This window comes from Dermacentor andersoni, chromosome 5 (genome assembly GCF_023375885.2).
Source record: "Dermacentor andersoni chromosome 5, qqDerAnde1_hic_scaffold, whole genome shotgun sequence".
In the NCBI taxonomy this organism is placed as follows: Eukaryota; Metazoa; Arthropoda; class Arachnida; order Ixodida; family Ixodidae; genus Dermacentor; species Dermacentor andersoni.
In genome coordinates this window covers 182,304,743-182,319,359 of record NC_092818.1, presented here as the reverse complement: position 1 = coordinate 182,319,359, position 14,617 = coordinate 182,304,743, and the positions used below count along the sequence as shown (strand labels likewise).

The 14,617-nt window shown below is 47.0% G+C and overlaps 1 protein-coding gene across 7 annotated transcripts in view; it reads left to right on the top strand.

Moving 5' to 3' along the window:
• The first annotated feature begins 908 nt into the window (after positions 1-908).
• Positions 909-14,617, top strand: part of LOC126531703 (uncharacterized) — a 53,572-nt gene continuing 39,863 nt past the window's right edge. The window contains exons 1-3 of one of the 7 annotated variants that reach the window (XM_055071401.2): positions 909-1,298; positions 4,807-5,012; positions 5,471-5,668. In XM_055071401.2, the coding sequence (XP_054927376.1) occupies positions 1,142-1,298; positions 4,807-5,012; positions 5,471-5,668 (561 nt within the window). In that variant the 5' untranslated portion in view covers positions 909-1,141. The remainder of the gene's footprint in view (positions 1,299-4,806; positions 5,013-5,470; positions 5,669-14,617) is intronic. The other 6 variants (XM_055071402.2, XM_055071404.2, XM_055071400.2 and 3 more) reach the window with 6 other exon arrangements.

Genomic DNA, 14,617 nt, shown 5'->3' with positions numbered 1-14,617 from the left:
GACACCGCATGCCTTTTATGTGAAATCTTCTCAGACTTAAATATTAAAAGTGCGAAATATAAAAGAAACCTGAAAATGATGTAATTTTTCTGGCGCGGCTGTGCACTACCTCTGGGATCGGCCCACGCAAGAGGCCGCGTTTCTACCAGAAAGCTCGCCTTCGTGCATAGCGTTCATCGCCAACGTTTCTCGGTAAACATTATGTTTACATAAGCTGCACTTGCCGGGAAGCGTGATAAGCAGTCAAGAATCTTTTAATATTATCGCGTTCCACTCTAACGGCGAAACTTCAGCGTCCTCCAAGTTTTTTGTTGTTACTGCTGTTTTTTTTTCTTGCATTAACCATCAAGTTTTAACGAGATTACCTATCTACAACGCTTTGGACACCTATTCTGTTGCCGATAAAATCACAACACCTGCACTTTTCTTTTTCGTCTCTCTCTCTCTCTCTCTCTCTTTACCTTCTGTCCACCTTCTTCCAGGGCCCTTATTCTATTTCGTTTCGCTCCCTGCAAAGTAGCATGTAGGCGAAAATACGCTGGCTAATCACTCTGCTTTTGAATAAAGAGCTTTATGTTCTTTTTCTCACCGACATTGCGAAAATATTGGCTCTAGCATTAGCTCGTCGAGCACAAATCCCAAGTCTAAAGAACGGATGCGCTTCCTTTTCTTAGTTCACCGCAAGCTGAATTGCGCAGTAGCCTTCACCGCTTGCGAAAACAATACGACCGCCAACGATGTAGCAAGTGCTCGACGAAACAAACGACGTCAAAAGGAATATAAATAAACCTTGGCCCGCGGCGACCGGGCAGGAAGAATGGGCGACGAGGCGACGTCCGACTCCGTTATGATCCCGAAACTATAGACCAGTCTGAACCGGTCCACACTCCCTTCGCAGCTGATGGGCGAGTGAGAAGTGTTTTCGGTGCGCGCGCCGCCACCGCAGAACGCTCCGGGCGTCCTTGTCGTTCGGCAGAGTTATCGGGTCGCCGTTATCAGATAGGAAATTTCCTTTCACGGCAGAGCGGAAAAAACGGTGTCAAGCATTCTCTTATAGTTCGCCGCTGGGCTCCCGTGCCGTGCTCTTCTGTCGCAGCGCCTTTGGATTACATCGCAACGGTCTGCGTGCACGCTTGGAAACATGACATCCGCACCGTCCTCACCCAAAGCGAGACAAGGACACGTTCGGGGACAAGAAAGACAAGGACAAGGACAAGAAACAAGGACAAGACAAGGACAAGAAAGCGAGCAAGACGGGGAGTCTTGCTCGCTTTCTTGCAAGGAAGGTGAGGTTTCTGGTAAGTCTCGCTCCTTGGTGCTTTTCTCGCGCCGTTTATTTTTTTTTTTTTTTTGGACATGAATAACTGCAACAGTTTCTCAACGAGCATATACTAGTTCAGCCTCGATAAAATAGTGATGTATATGGGTCCACATGCTTGTTTTACGTATTTCCTATATAAAGTGCTTATTTCTGCTTTCAATGGATGTGATATATTACCTCTTTATTTGCTCATCCTTGCCCCAATTTCCAATGCGACCTGCTGTTGCTTTGCATTTATTGTGTTCCATACGGCCACGTAATACTGTAACGGGCCTTTGGGGTAAATAAAAATGGAAAAGAATAATATGGGCATGCTGCGCGTTCCACACTTGCGAGTAAAATGACAAGTACAAATATACCAGTCATTAATGTACTTAGACACATTTGACCTGCCGCAATAAAGAACGGTAAGTCGTGATAACCCTGCGCTATTTTTTTTTTTCTGTGTGTAGTGATGTGGTTAGTTCCTTGTGAATAGCCTTGTAAAGTTAGTGTGATGTACTTTATCCCCTCACTGTAACGTCACGATGACTTACCTGTGCGTTGTCATCCTGGGCGCTTTGATTTGGTTTTTGTTTATCCCAACTTAACGCCAGGATTAATTTCGCGCTTCGTTGACTTTTTGTGGGCTTTGATGTGAACTCTGCTGTTACAGGCAGATTAGAGTCTACTCATGTTCAACACAGGTCATGCGGGTCTACAGTTTTCGAACACGCGCGCACGCGTAATTATCTATATACGTATATTATGTACAACGAAGTAATTCTTCGAATACGGTGTTTAATGAACTGAAAGTGCTGGCGCACGTAGAAAAGCAAAAAACAAACATTGAGTTTCGACGTTTCGGCCGATGCCGATACAGCTTTCTGCTGCTCAATACGTGCTACATAAAAGTGTTTTTCCGAGCGTGAAAGGAGCGAGCAAATGCACGCAAAGTGCATCGAGCAATTTTGCGTGTATTCGTGGGCGTAATTTCACGCTCGGAAAAACACTTTTATGTAGAACGTCTTGAGCAACAGAAAGCAAGCTGTATTGGCAGTTTCTTAAGTTGGTCTGCAATTTACGCATTGACAGCTTTCATGTAACTATACTATCTGAGAAGTTGATGAACTATATTAGGACTAATTATATAATGAGGTGGAATGCAAAAAAACAATCTGAGTATCTCCAAGCGACGGCATACAACGCTACCTAGGTTCTGTCCAACCACATGTCATTTGAATATTGTTAAATATTTGAGCATGATAGTTGGGACACATTGTATATATTCAGCATTTTGTTCATGCTCTAAGTTTAAAGCATGCATATATTTTTTCTTTCCTATACACTACTTACTGTTAGAGCTTCTGATTACTAGATTTGCACGTAAATAACACGCGGGTTGGGGCGGGAGGGGGGGGGGGGGGAGGGGGGAGGGGCGGTTTGTGTTTTTTCAGAAAAAGCAAAAATATATATGTTACGATTACAACGCGTCGCCATACCCCAAAAAGAAACGGGAAACGACGCCTAAAAGCGGATGCCGTAGGGGTTTTTATTCACAGTTATTTCGAACTGTTGTCCCAAAATAAAGTGAAACAACGAGTTCTGATGTCTTGTTCATGGTCGGCAAGAAAGGCGTCGTCCTTCGTGACACCCACCAAGGTTATTGGACAAATAGCACGTCACAAATGTCCGCAACACAATCGAACCTGTCAAAGTGTTCCACGTATTGCCCGGTCATGCACTGCCCAACTTCGAAGACCGCTCGCTTTACGCACAACAGCACCGATCGTCTTGCTGAAGGATGCGGTTAATACGCCACAACCACATGAATTCGGCACTGACGTTCTAAATCAGGCGAAGAGAGCACGGTGAACAATGCACAGATGGCCACTCCGAGCTCGACGCCCTTGCGCGAGGCGAAGCGACAGCGGGCGTGGAAAGCACGGCGAGCTGGCGTAAATTAGAAAAAAAAAGAAAGAACGAAAGAAAATAACAAAAAAACTAAAAAATAATAATATACGCGTAATATCCGTGTCATTAACTCGAATATAAGGTGAAGGGCGTTCTGAGGCAAGAAATCTTGAGGGAAGAAACCTCTCGTTATATTTGTGCAAATACAATGTTTCTTTTAAAATATGTTATCTTGTTTTGTTCTTCTTTCTTGCTGCAATATTGTAGTAGGAGGCCTTTTAGTAGACAGACTGCCCATACTGTCACATGTAATAAATATCGTGTATCCTCTTCAGATCACTGGCGTACGTTATAACGACTTTGACAAACACAGAAAGACGATTCACTTTGCAACAAATAATAGTCGTAACTGTATCATGTTCCTTGACGAGCTACGGCACTATGTTAACCAACCGCTGCTTTTCTTTCTTACTGCATATCTTTGTCAGTGGGCATTTGTACTTATTTCTCCTGTCCAGTTTCTCGTTCGGTTATTTTTCGACATTTGCATACTCAAAAGTGTGTGTGTGTGTGTGTGCGTGTGTGCGTGTGTGTGTGTGTGTTTGTGTTTGTGTGTGTGTGTGTGTGTGTGTGTGCGTGCGTGCGTGTGTGTGTGTGTGTGTGTGTGTGTGCGTGCGTGTGTGTGTGTGTGTGTGTGTGTGTGTGTGTGTGTGTGTGTGTGTGTGTGTGTGTGTGTGTGTGTGCGTGTGTGTGTGCGTGTGTGTGTGTGTGTGTGTGTGTGTGTGTGTGTGTGTGTGTGTCAATCAATCAATTTCGCGTCGCCGGTCTGTAATTATTTGTGGTTGTTGTCGCTAAAACGAACTCTGTGAGAACGCTTTGCAATGAGAAAAAATGAACGAGTCATCGTAGTGACCCTATGGCTATGGTGTGGCACTGCTGAGCTCGAAGTCCCGCGTTCGGTCCCAGCCATGGCGGCCGCATTCCGAAAGGGGTGCAATACAAAAACGGAATGGAAACGGAATGGAAAACAAATGCGCAACTCAGCTACCTGGGGGAGCAATAGAGGGATTCTATGCAGCGTGGTATTGAGGTGCCACCTAGCATGCACTCGCTGGATTGTGGCTGTTACCTCAGATATGTCGCTGCACACCTTTCTGTCTTATTCCGCCTGATATTTGTTCCCGTTTGTTTTCTATTTGTGTGAGTAGATATACGTCACACAACAGGCTTGAGTCGAGAGTACACCGACCAACGCAAACACCAAGTGGGCAAATGTATTTATCGCAAGGGAAATTGCGCAATTACACAGCTCGGACGAAACAATTACACACTAAAAGCTTCAAGTAAAATGATTCCCGAACGTGCGCACACAATAAGAATAACTTGCTATAGCAAGTAAACAACAAAGGAACACAGCACATTGCAGGCGCAAACGTATACCCGGGTAGTAACTTCGTGTCTACCCCTATTTACAGAAATTAGATACATTTTATGTCCTTTCTCTTTTTTTTCTTTTTGACATCACTGTACACCGGCTCCCGCAGTTTTCTTACGCAAAAGATCTTTTCTCGTGCACACGTATTTGCTCGCAGATGAAACGCCAACGGATACAGCTGTTTCTGGCTCTCAGGAGCCAGGTCGTGGCAACCCGTTCGTCGAGCCAGAGATTTCCTGCTTCTGGACTACGCTGGTTCGTGACATCACCGAAAAACAAGCATGGAGAGTTAAGGCATTCGACGACAGCAGCGAGCGCTTGCTGGATGCGTACTCCGAAGATGTGCGCCATTACCCACTTCCAGTGAGCTTCCTAGAAAGATGAAAGCCGATATTATCCGCCACGTATTTAGTTATCTATTTATGGTCACTGCACGCCACAACGCAGCTCAAGCGGCAGTGGATAAATTTGACGGCAGAGTTCACTGTACTCCGGATCCGCACTCAAAAAACGAAACATTGAGTCAAAGAATAAGTATAACAAAAGAAGTGACTAACATCTTGATTTTGTTTTTGTTATGGATATTTGTATATCGGAGTCGTTGACATGCTCAAAAAGACAAGGAAAATAATTAAGGACGTTGCGAAGTCCTTAATTCAATCAGTTCCAATCCCTTTTAGACAGTGTTTAAATGTCAAAGGGTGAACACATTCTTACGGCAAAATTGTACACTCTTGGGATCTTGTGTTCATCGATACCGTGATGTCGAGCGCTTGGCTCTTATTTCCACTCCATGTGGATACGAAGTCGCTGCCTTTCAGGAGGAAAGAATCCGCATGAAGCATCGCAGGGACGCGGCCCTGAAGCTCAGAGCGGATCCGGGGCGCTGGTCCCGACTCGTCTTGGCTGGGCTGAGAGAACTGGCCGCGGACGCAGCGGGGCCGGGCACTGCTGCGATAGTCCGCACCGGCCTGCTGCACGCCTTCCAAGACTTTGCGACGCACATTCGCTACTTCCAGGTACGCATGGGATGTTTCCGCCATACTTTGAGACAATTTGAAAATTCGGTGCCATCTCCACCTACAAAACAGCACTGCAGCTGCTGACTTCTGTGCATCTGCAGCTGAATTCGCAGAGCTTCTCGGTCGTGCCTTCTGCGGTTGGACGGCCGCCTTCGCTCATCATACGTCCATCACCACGATTCGCCATAAGCGGCTCTTACGTACAGTTCTAGTGTTAGGACTTTTTTTGTGAATGCGGGTCCTGCGCTCCCTAACGGGGGCGGAATTCACAAAACTGTTCCTTCGTAGGTAATCTTCTCCATTGGCCAGCCAGCTCCTCTACTCCTATCTCCAGTATCAGGATTAAGTCCAATTTGCTCTTACGAAAAGCTTTCTGTGAATACGGGCCCAGTTCCCGAGAGACGCCTGTATAGCGAAAATATTTCTCGAAAACGCCGTCGCCGAAATCAGCGAACGTGATTGGCTGGCGTGTGTACACAATTTTTTCTTCAGTCGGAGACCGGTGCACTTGCTGCCCACTATACAGGGTGTCCCAACTATCATGCACCATGATTTAAATAAATGCAAATGCTACGTAGCTGGACAGAACCAAGTGCCTCGAGCGGCCACTCGGGCGGCAATTTTGCGTGTATTCACGGGATTCTTTCTCACTCGGAAAAACACTTTTATGTAGCACGTAATGAGCAACGGAAAGCTGTATAGAGAGTTTTTATGTTGTTCTACAATTTTCCATTGCTACTTTGCATCTAATTATAATATTTGAGAAGTTCAGTAATTAATTAATTAAATAAGACCGATTATGTAATTAGACGAACTGCAAGAAATATATATTTATCTCCAAGCGAAGGCAAACAACCTTATCTTGTTTCTGTCCAGCTAAGTGGCATTTGTATATTTGTAAATTTTAGTGCATGATAGTTGGGACACCCTGTATATAGCGCCCGACCAAAACAATCGCGTCATCTTATCTGCTTGAAATTTTCTCGTCCCGCTCGTGTAAACGCTAGCTGAAGCATTTTCATGTAAAGTCGTGTATCCGCAGATTCGTATTTACAAAGAAGTACTTGCGCTTGAATTGTTCGTGAGGACCTGAATAAAGTTTTTCGGTCAACCAGCCAACCAACCAATTACCAGACATGAAGGCTGCCGGAAAATGGAAAAACAGTTCTTGCAAACAAAACTGTCTTTAATTGGGCCCCTGTTTATTTTACATCTTTCTTTTTCTGTGTGTTTGTGTGCATATATGTTGTTTCTTTGTGTTCTTATATTTTCTTTTTTTCTACGACCGTCATTTATTGTAAGTTTCTTTACCAGTAACTGTTCCCATTACTTCTCTTGTTTCACGTCTGTCCCATGACCAAAGGAAAATTCAACGGCTGGATTGACAAATGTTTTCGTTCGTAATCCCTCTCTGCCATTGGCCGGCCGTCTTCGCTAATATTATGTCCTCCGTCACTACTGGTTGGCGTCTGCTCTTACGAAAAGCTTGAGCGTAAGTACTTGGTCGCAGGTACCCAGGTTTTCAGAGGCACTGTACAATCTACGAAGGTACCCTAGCAAAAAAAAATTGTGTCAGCAGTGTTTAATTATGCTTTTTTTCGTCCAAAACAAAGAGCTGACATAAAAATAGAAATGATTGCTATGCAGGGAGGTTACAAACTGCGGTTTGGCATTGGTCAGCAGCGCTCGCAAATAACATGCCCAGCATCAGGACTGGCTGGAGTCAGCTCTTACGAACAGTTCTAGCGTAAACACTCTTAAAACGGTTGCATCCTTGAGGATGTATATTTGCCTCACAACACTAATCGTCATCTGTCTTGCCTGCATTTTCCTTTCTTTAACGCTGCGAGCCCGGTACATACAAGTCACGAACGGCATGCGCGTTGTCAGCGCATGCCAGAAATTAGCGAGCGCAGCGCTTTCAAGAAAGGAAACGCAAGCAAGACAGATGACGATTCTTGTTGTAAGGCAAGTAAGGATGCAACTGCATTAAGAATAGAGCTTTTCATGAGTCCGGGCCCTGTTTGACTACCCTGCAGGCATCCACTCAACAATGAGACCGTTTATTTTATTATTATTAGGGACCTCCAACCCTGCCCTTGATGAAGATTTCAGCGTGGCAGAGATTCATGCTGCCCTACATAAGCTGAACAGCCGTTCGGCGCCAGGCCCAGATGGTGTTACGAATAAAACACTAAGAAATCTAGATGACCCCTCGGTGCAACAACTCACCGAATACATCAACAACTGCTGGCGCCAGGGATCCATTCCCCCGACATGGAAAACGGCCAAAGTAATTCTCATTCCCAAACCCGGTAAGCCATCTAGCCTCGCCAATCTCCGGCCCATATCGCAAACTTTATGTGTAGGGTCATGGAGCACGCACTCCTAACCCGTGTAAACACTCACCTCGAAGACACATGTGCTTGCCCCCACTCGATAATTGGCTTTAGACATCATCTTTCCACCCAAGACGCTATGCTCCAACTTCAGCATCAAATCCTAGATGGCAAATCCCGTCACACGAAGGCGATCTTGGGCCTCGACCTCGAGCGCGCCTTCGATAATATAAGGCACTCCACCATCCTCGAGCGCGTCTCCTTGCTCAACCTTGGAGAACGCACTTACAACTACGTAAGGGACTTTCTATTCAATCGTAAGGCCTTCCTGTCGGTCGGAGACATTCGATCGGAGGAACTCTCCCTCGGCAGCGCGGGCACACCGCAAGGCTCTGTCATTTCCCCAATACTGTTTAATCTGGTTATGCTCGGATTAGCACAAGAACTACAAAAACTCGACGGCATTGAACAACCCATATACGCCGACGACATTACAATCTGGGCTGCAAAAGGGCAGTGACGGCCAAATCGAAACTGCCCTACAAGACGCCATTGACGTCGTAGAAAATTATCTTGAAGGCACGGGACTCCGCTGTTCCCCTGAAAAGTCAGAGCTTCTCCTATACCGCCCCACACTCCGTGAACGCCCCCCGCGGGGCTCCACGACTAAACGCCAATACGAGGAAATAGAGCTCAACCTGAGGGATGGCAGACCTATACCCGTGGTCCCTTGCATCCGCGTTCTTGGTATGACCATAGAAGCCAACGGAGCTAACTCTACGGCTATCTCAAAGATCCTTCGACAGACCGCCAATACATCCAGACTGCTGAAACGAGTGACCAACCGGCGAGGGGGTATGAAGGAAGACAGCCTCATCCGCCTTGTCCAATCTTTTATCGTCTGTCACATTACTTATGTTGCGCCCTTTCTCAACTGGTTCAAAGCTGAAAAGACTAAACTGGCCATCATCATTAGAAGAGCCTATAAGCAGGTCTTAGGACTACCCAACCACACCAGCACGGAACTTCTACTACAATTAGGTATCCACAACACGCTAGACGAGTTAATCGAGGCCCAACGTCGATCTCAACTAGAGCGGCTTACTCTCACGGAAACGGGCCGCAGCATTCTAAACAAGCTTAATATCACCTACCACCGTCAACATGGAGACAAACACCCAATACCACGCGACATTCAGCAATGGATACACAATGACCCTATTCCGAAAAACATGCACCCAGACTACAACAAAGAACGCAGGAAGGCACGAGCTACTTCCCTCATCAAAGCTTACGCCAACACCGCGGGCGTCACCTTCGTCGACGCAGCTGAATACCAAGATGGACGGCGCTTTGCGGCGGTTACCACAGCAGGCGGCTTGCCCCGACGTGCTGCCAGCATCATTACCAAAAATGCCGAGACGGCCGAGGAAGTGGCCATCGCCCTGGCCACTCTTGACCCAGCCTGTCGCACCATACTGAGCGATTCTCGCGCAGCAGCCAACAACTACATCAAAGGTCGTATTTCTCATCAATCACTCCTTATCTTACGACAAGCCCCGCATTCGTCTCAAAATCAAATCACCCTCGTCTGGATCCCAGCACACGCCGGCGTTGTCCACCCGCACCTCACCAACCTCAACGAGGTTACACACTCCGTAGCACGAGGACTAGTCAACCGTGCCGGAGATGGTGCAGGTGCACCCGCAGGACGCGACCGCCTTACAAGATACAACGGCCTTGTAAAGTCATTTTACCTCGCAAGAAGAACCTTCCACACCCCTCACCGCAAGTTAAACAGGGCACAGGCAACCACCCTTCGCCTGTTACAGACGAATACATACCCCTCCCTCACACGCTATCACACTATATATCCCGACATCTACCCGAGCCAGACGTGCAAGGTCTGTAAAACTGAATCGGCAACACTCCCCCACATGCTATGGGAGTGCAAACATCAATACCAAGAGCTTAATTCCGTGACCCTCTCGTCGAGATGGCACGCCGCCCTGCGCAGCTCCCATCTCGACGACCAACTCTGGGCGACCCAGCAGGCCTACGAAGCGGCGAAGAGGCAAGACCTCGACGTCCCATCGTGGGAGGCCTAGGCCCAGCCGACTGAACTGCTGGTGCTCATTAAAGTTCACTCTCTCTCTCTCTTATTATTATTATTATTATTATTATTATTATTATTATTATTATTATTATTATTATTATTATTATTATTATTATTATTATTATTTCAGCGCACTTGATTAGCCGGCGCCATCTATACAAATTCTTTTTGGGACGGAGAGTAGTGTATTTGTCACCGCGTTCTAGGTGTTTGCCGATTATAGGGCTCGATCAAAGCTTTCGGCCTGAGATTTGCCCGTCGCACTCGTGTAAACGCTAGCTAGCCTGTTGGGCTCCACCATCTTCAGGCTATGTTGTGTCTGTGTGCTTTTCGATGGTACGTCAAGCTTATCCGCTCACTCTAAGCACATAGCGACGCGAGGCCTGCATGCACGCTCGGTTTTGTCTGCAGACGTAGAAGATATTCCCGTACCCCCCTTCCCTTCCTCGAGTGGTTGACATCCATGTGTCATGCATCCACTACTTGGTCTGGTGCGTGCATATTTGGGAGTGGCCTGGCGCTGGCCTGCCAGCTCCAACGGCGATATGTATATATCTACAAGGTGTGCTCTCATTGTGTTTTGTGTGGCGTGGCGCGTGGTTTAACCTTTGTGCGAAAGATCTATTGATCGAGTGCCGCGTCGCCGGGAAGGAAGGACTTCCTGTCGACAAGTTTCTTTGGGGTCGACAATTTGGGGACGATGGAGATGGTCCTTTTCGGTCAACAAAGAACGTACAAGAGTTTAAGCTCTGTGGAAGATGGAAGAATGCGTCCCTCCATCAAGACAGGGAAATACAGCGGCCGTGCGAAGCGCTGCTCTAGGCAATTGCTCTTTGTGCGGAGAAGAGTGCTACGCTTAACAACGCAGTGCGCACCTGGGCAAGAGGATGACTTTGTTGCAGGAAAATGAAGAGCACTATGATTTCTTCGCAGGGAAAAGAAGGGCCTTGTCACCTCATCATAGGAAAAGGAAGAGCCTGTCACGTGTCGTCTCGGTGACCAATCAGAGACAGCGCTTCCTTTCGTAAAAAACCTCATTCGTCCAAGGTCCGATGATGGTGGTGGTGTTGCAGCAGGCGGGGTTAGCCTGGAATACATAGCCGGCAATTGTACCGTCCGAGGCTCCTGTAGGCGTCACTGTGTGTGCCACCAGGTGTTGAAGAGCCCCGTGTCTCGCATGATTGCAATCAGCAGTCGTTGCACTCCCTTCCTGTGTGCGTTGTTATTGTGGTTAAGGTATATCAAACAAACAAGAGAACGCCCGCGGCTGGCGGATGGACGACCCAAGTTGGCATACGCGTACGCAGGGGTTTCCGCGCCCCTTTACGAGGTGGGCAATTGCTGATTTGTGCGAGGTCCGGTGACTGCTTCTGTGGTCCCATAGCGGCTATTTAAGCAGCCCCGGCATGTATCTATTTCTCTCTCTTCTCATATCAACCTTGAACATGTTCTGAATCAATTATTAATGTTTTTGCAACGTCATCTCTGTCCGGTCGACCGGTCTCGTGATGTCCATAACACGCCTAGCTCAGACCACTGCCATTTAGTAACGCCGAACGGCGAGGAACGAGTATCGGGCCTCGTAACAGGGGGGGTCAGAATTGAACGAGGCTCTGGTACGGCTTCGGATAAAGACGGTGAGGGAGTCTTTTGATCGGCCAAGTTGCTGAACGAACTCCTGCCATGTTCCTTTACCCAAAACTCCGAAACTGGTACGTTAATATCAGCTTTCGTTTGGTCTGTACAAGATGAAATATATCGTTAATTATTTAAAGGGACCGACAACCGTTTTTCAAGGACCTAGTTCTTTATGGCGCAATGCAACGCTCACCCTCGGTAGTGTTTACATCTGCAGCGGTTACTTCCAAAAGCGCGTGGATATTTAGCATGCAGAATTTTTAGATCAGCAGCCTCTGAAAAAGTAAGTATCCCTCCTCCAGCAACGCTGACAAGTGAGAGCGATGTCGGTAGCCCGCCTCGCAAATTGCGAAAGCCGCCCATCGTTCTGCTTTCACAGGAGAGAGTGAGACTGCGATTAACCACCTACATTTCGAACTTTTCAACCACTTTTGGAAAATAAAAAGATGGTGCAATAAGTTCGCGTTGTTTTACAGACATTTCTTATATTTTTACGGCGTTCTTTCCCAAGTACACGCCTACGTCCTGACTGGCTGGCCACTGTCGTTGTTGTTCTGTCGATAGACGAGCCAAGCCAACTCATCGAAAACGAAGGCGAAGGCAGCGCCACTTTTCTGCTCACTATTATCTGCACATTGTAAGTCAGAAAAACTTACGATAACAAAAATTATACTGCATTTCAATGCTAATAAAAAGACCAGGAAACCGCGTGCACTAGTAGGTCACGTGGTGGACCTCTTATGTAGCTTCATGTTTTCGCTGCGTGGGGCGCCAGAGATCATCTTTCTCGACCTTTACTGATAAATTAAAGAAACAAATCCACGCTAAATGAGAAAACATGGCTCGTTTTAGCCACTATGATAGGCAATCTTTGAATCAGCGAGGTTATCTTGATTCATGTTCTGAGCGGTTGTCTGTCCCATTAACATAAAAGGAAAAAATATTAGTGACACGTCGTTTTTCTTTTCGTGACTGAGTTTAGTACCATCATCAGATTAGCTGACATCTTCAAAACCATGAGAAAGAGAATTGAAGACCAAGTCCTATAAGAGACAGATAGGATACCAGTGGCGGTGAGAGCCCGACAAGCTTCCCAAGGTCCACGTAAGCACTCTCAAGCCTCTTTGGCGGCTCGAATCAACCGGTGAAGAACCGAACGGTATTGCGCGCGACATGTTTTGTTCTCTCACTTTTTCTTAACACATGCTACTGATTAAATCACAATTTTCTTGAAGGGAGTTCATGTAAACGGTGTCCAGCGTTGGGTTGTCTCAATCTGTCGTCCTACTCGGTCTGCTCGCGTCGTGTGTCAGCCCACATCAGGGTGTTTTTGCGACGATCGACTGTTTCAGAATATTGAAGATAGGGTAATCGACGCAGAATAATTCTCGCTGTTCAAGCTTGAAAACAGTGGAGATCAGAATGTTTGTGATAATCGCCTGTTCCTAATGCACAAAATTTCACCCCTGTATTTTTAACAAATGTCTTTAGGGGGCATGTAAGTGCAGCATTGAGGTCAGCCCGTAGTCAAAGCAAAACTGTCTGCTAGAAATATTGCACCGTGCACCATCTCCGGTACATACCATATTCAAAATGTGCCGCGAGGAGCGCTGCTATTCGAGTTTAGCATATTCCATTTTGCCACTGGCGGAAATCTCTCGCAGAACACTGTGTTCTGTGACATTACACAATTGTTACGTCATGAACAGATGTTGTAACGTGGGTATGCGCGAAAACAGGAGGAACCAGGGCGGAGTGGTCCACATCCAGAGCTATGTGATATAGTTTTATCTCTCAGCCATTTATCTATAGTTTGGTTTGCCTATCAGGTCTATATAGTTTATGCTTCTCGTAGGTGTCCCGAAACACCGACATGCATGGGACTCGCCAGTCAGCGCTGCATAGTATAGTGCCCTCAAAAGCTAAGGGCATCTGTATTAATTTTGTTGAAGAGGCTTAAGAGCATCGAGCCATCGGCTGCACCAGTAACCCAGTGCTTCCCTCCTGCCTCACATGCTTCCCATTGTGCACGTGCTGCATGAATGGTCAAGAAGAGCCAGCGAAACGGAGTGAAGACGACTAGTGGGTATGCTCCACGCTACAAGCGCCGGCACAGGCTCAACAACATGCCCTCAGACTCAGATTCGAGATGAGGATCACCGCCGGTCCGCCTTTCTCCTGCTTCCGCGCATGCCCGCGTCCCAGCACCTGCTCATGACGTGAACAGTACTCGTTGAACGTCACGAGAGCCCTTCCACGTTCCGGCCCTCCCCGCGCGTCACGTTGGTGTCTTTGTTCCGAAGTGCGGAAAATTAAATTGAGCCCCACGCGCAACTTCCAAATCAAATTAACACACGTTCTGACATCTACATTTGCAGAGGAACTGAACAACATACGTAAATATCCCAGAAATGAAATTTCTGTCAGCTGTTTTAATGCGAAGCATTCTTCTCCGAGTCATGGCACTTTCTTTTTTTTTAATTTTTTCTTGATATCTCACCGTTTTTGTGGGTCAGCGACCAGACAGATAACTACCGTCATCAACAGTCAAGGATGAAAAGTAGCTGAGGCCCGCAAACTTGACGACGGAATAGAGCCAGCCAAGTACGTTGAATGTGAGCTTAAAGCGCACGTGCGGCGTGTTTTGCGAGCGTCTACGCTTTCGACGCGCCCTTTTGGCCGCTATCGCATTACACGGAGCAAGAGACGAGAACAAGCGTCGCTAGCTGAGGCTTCGGTTGGCGGCCGCTCTGCCGAAGCGCACGCTACGCAATTAGTTGCAGTCTGTCAAGGAAAAAAATGCAGTGAAGCGCTCGTTAACGTAAACGTTAGTTCGTTCGCTCGCTCGCTGGA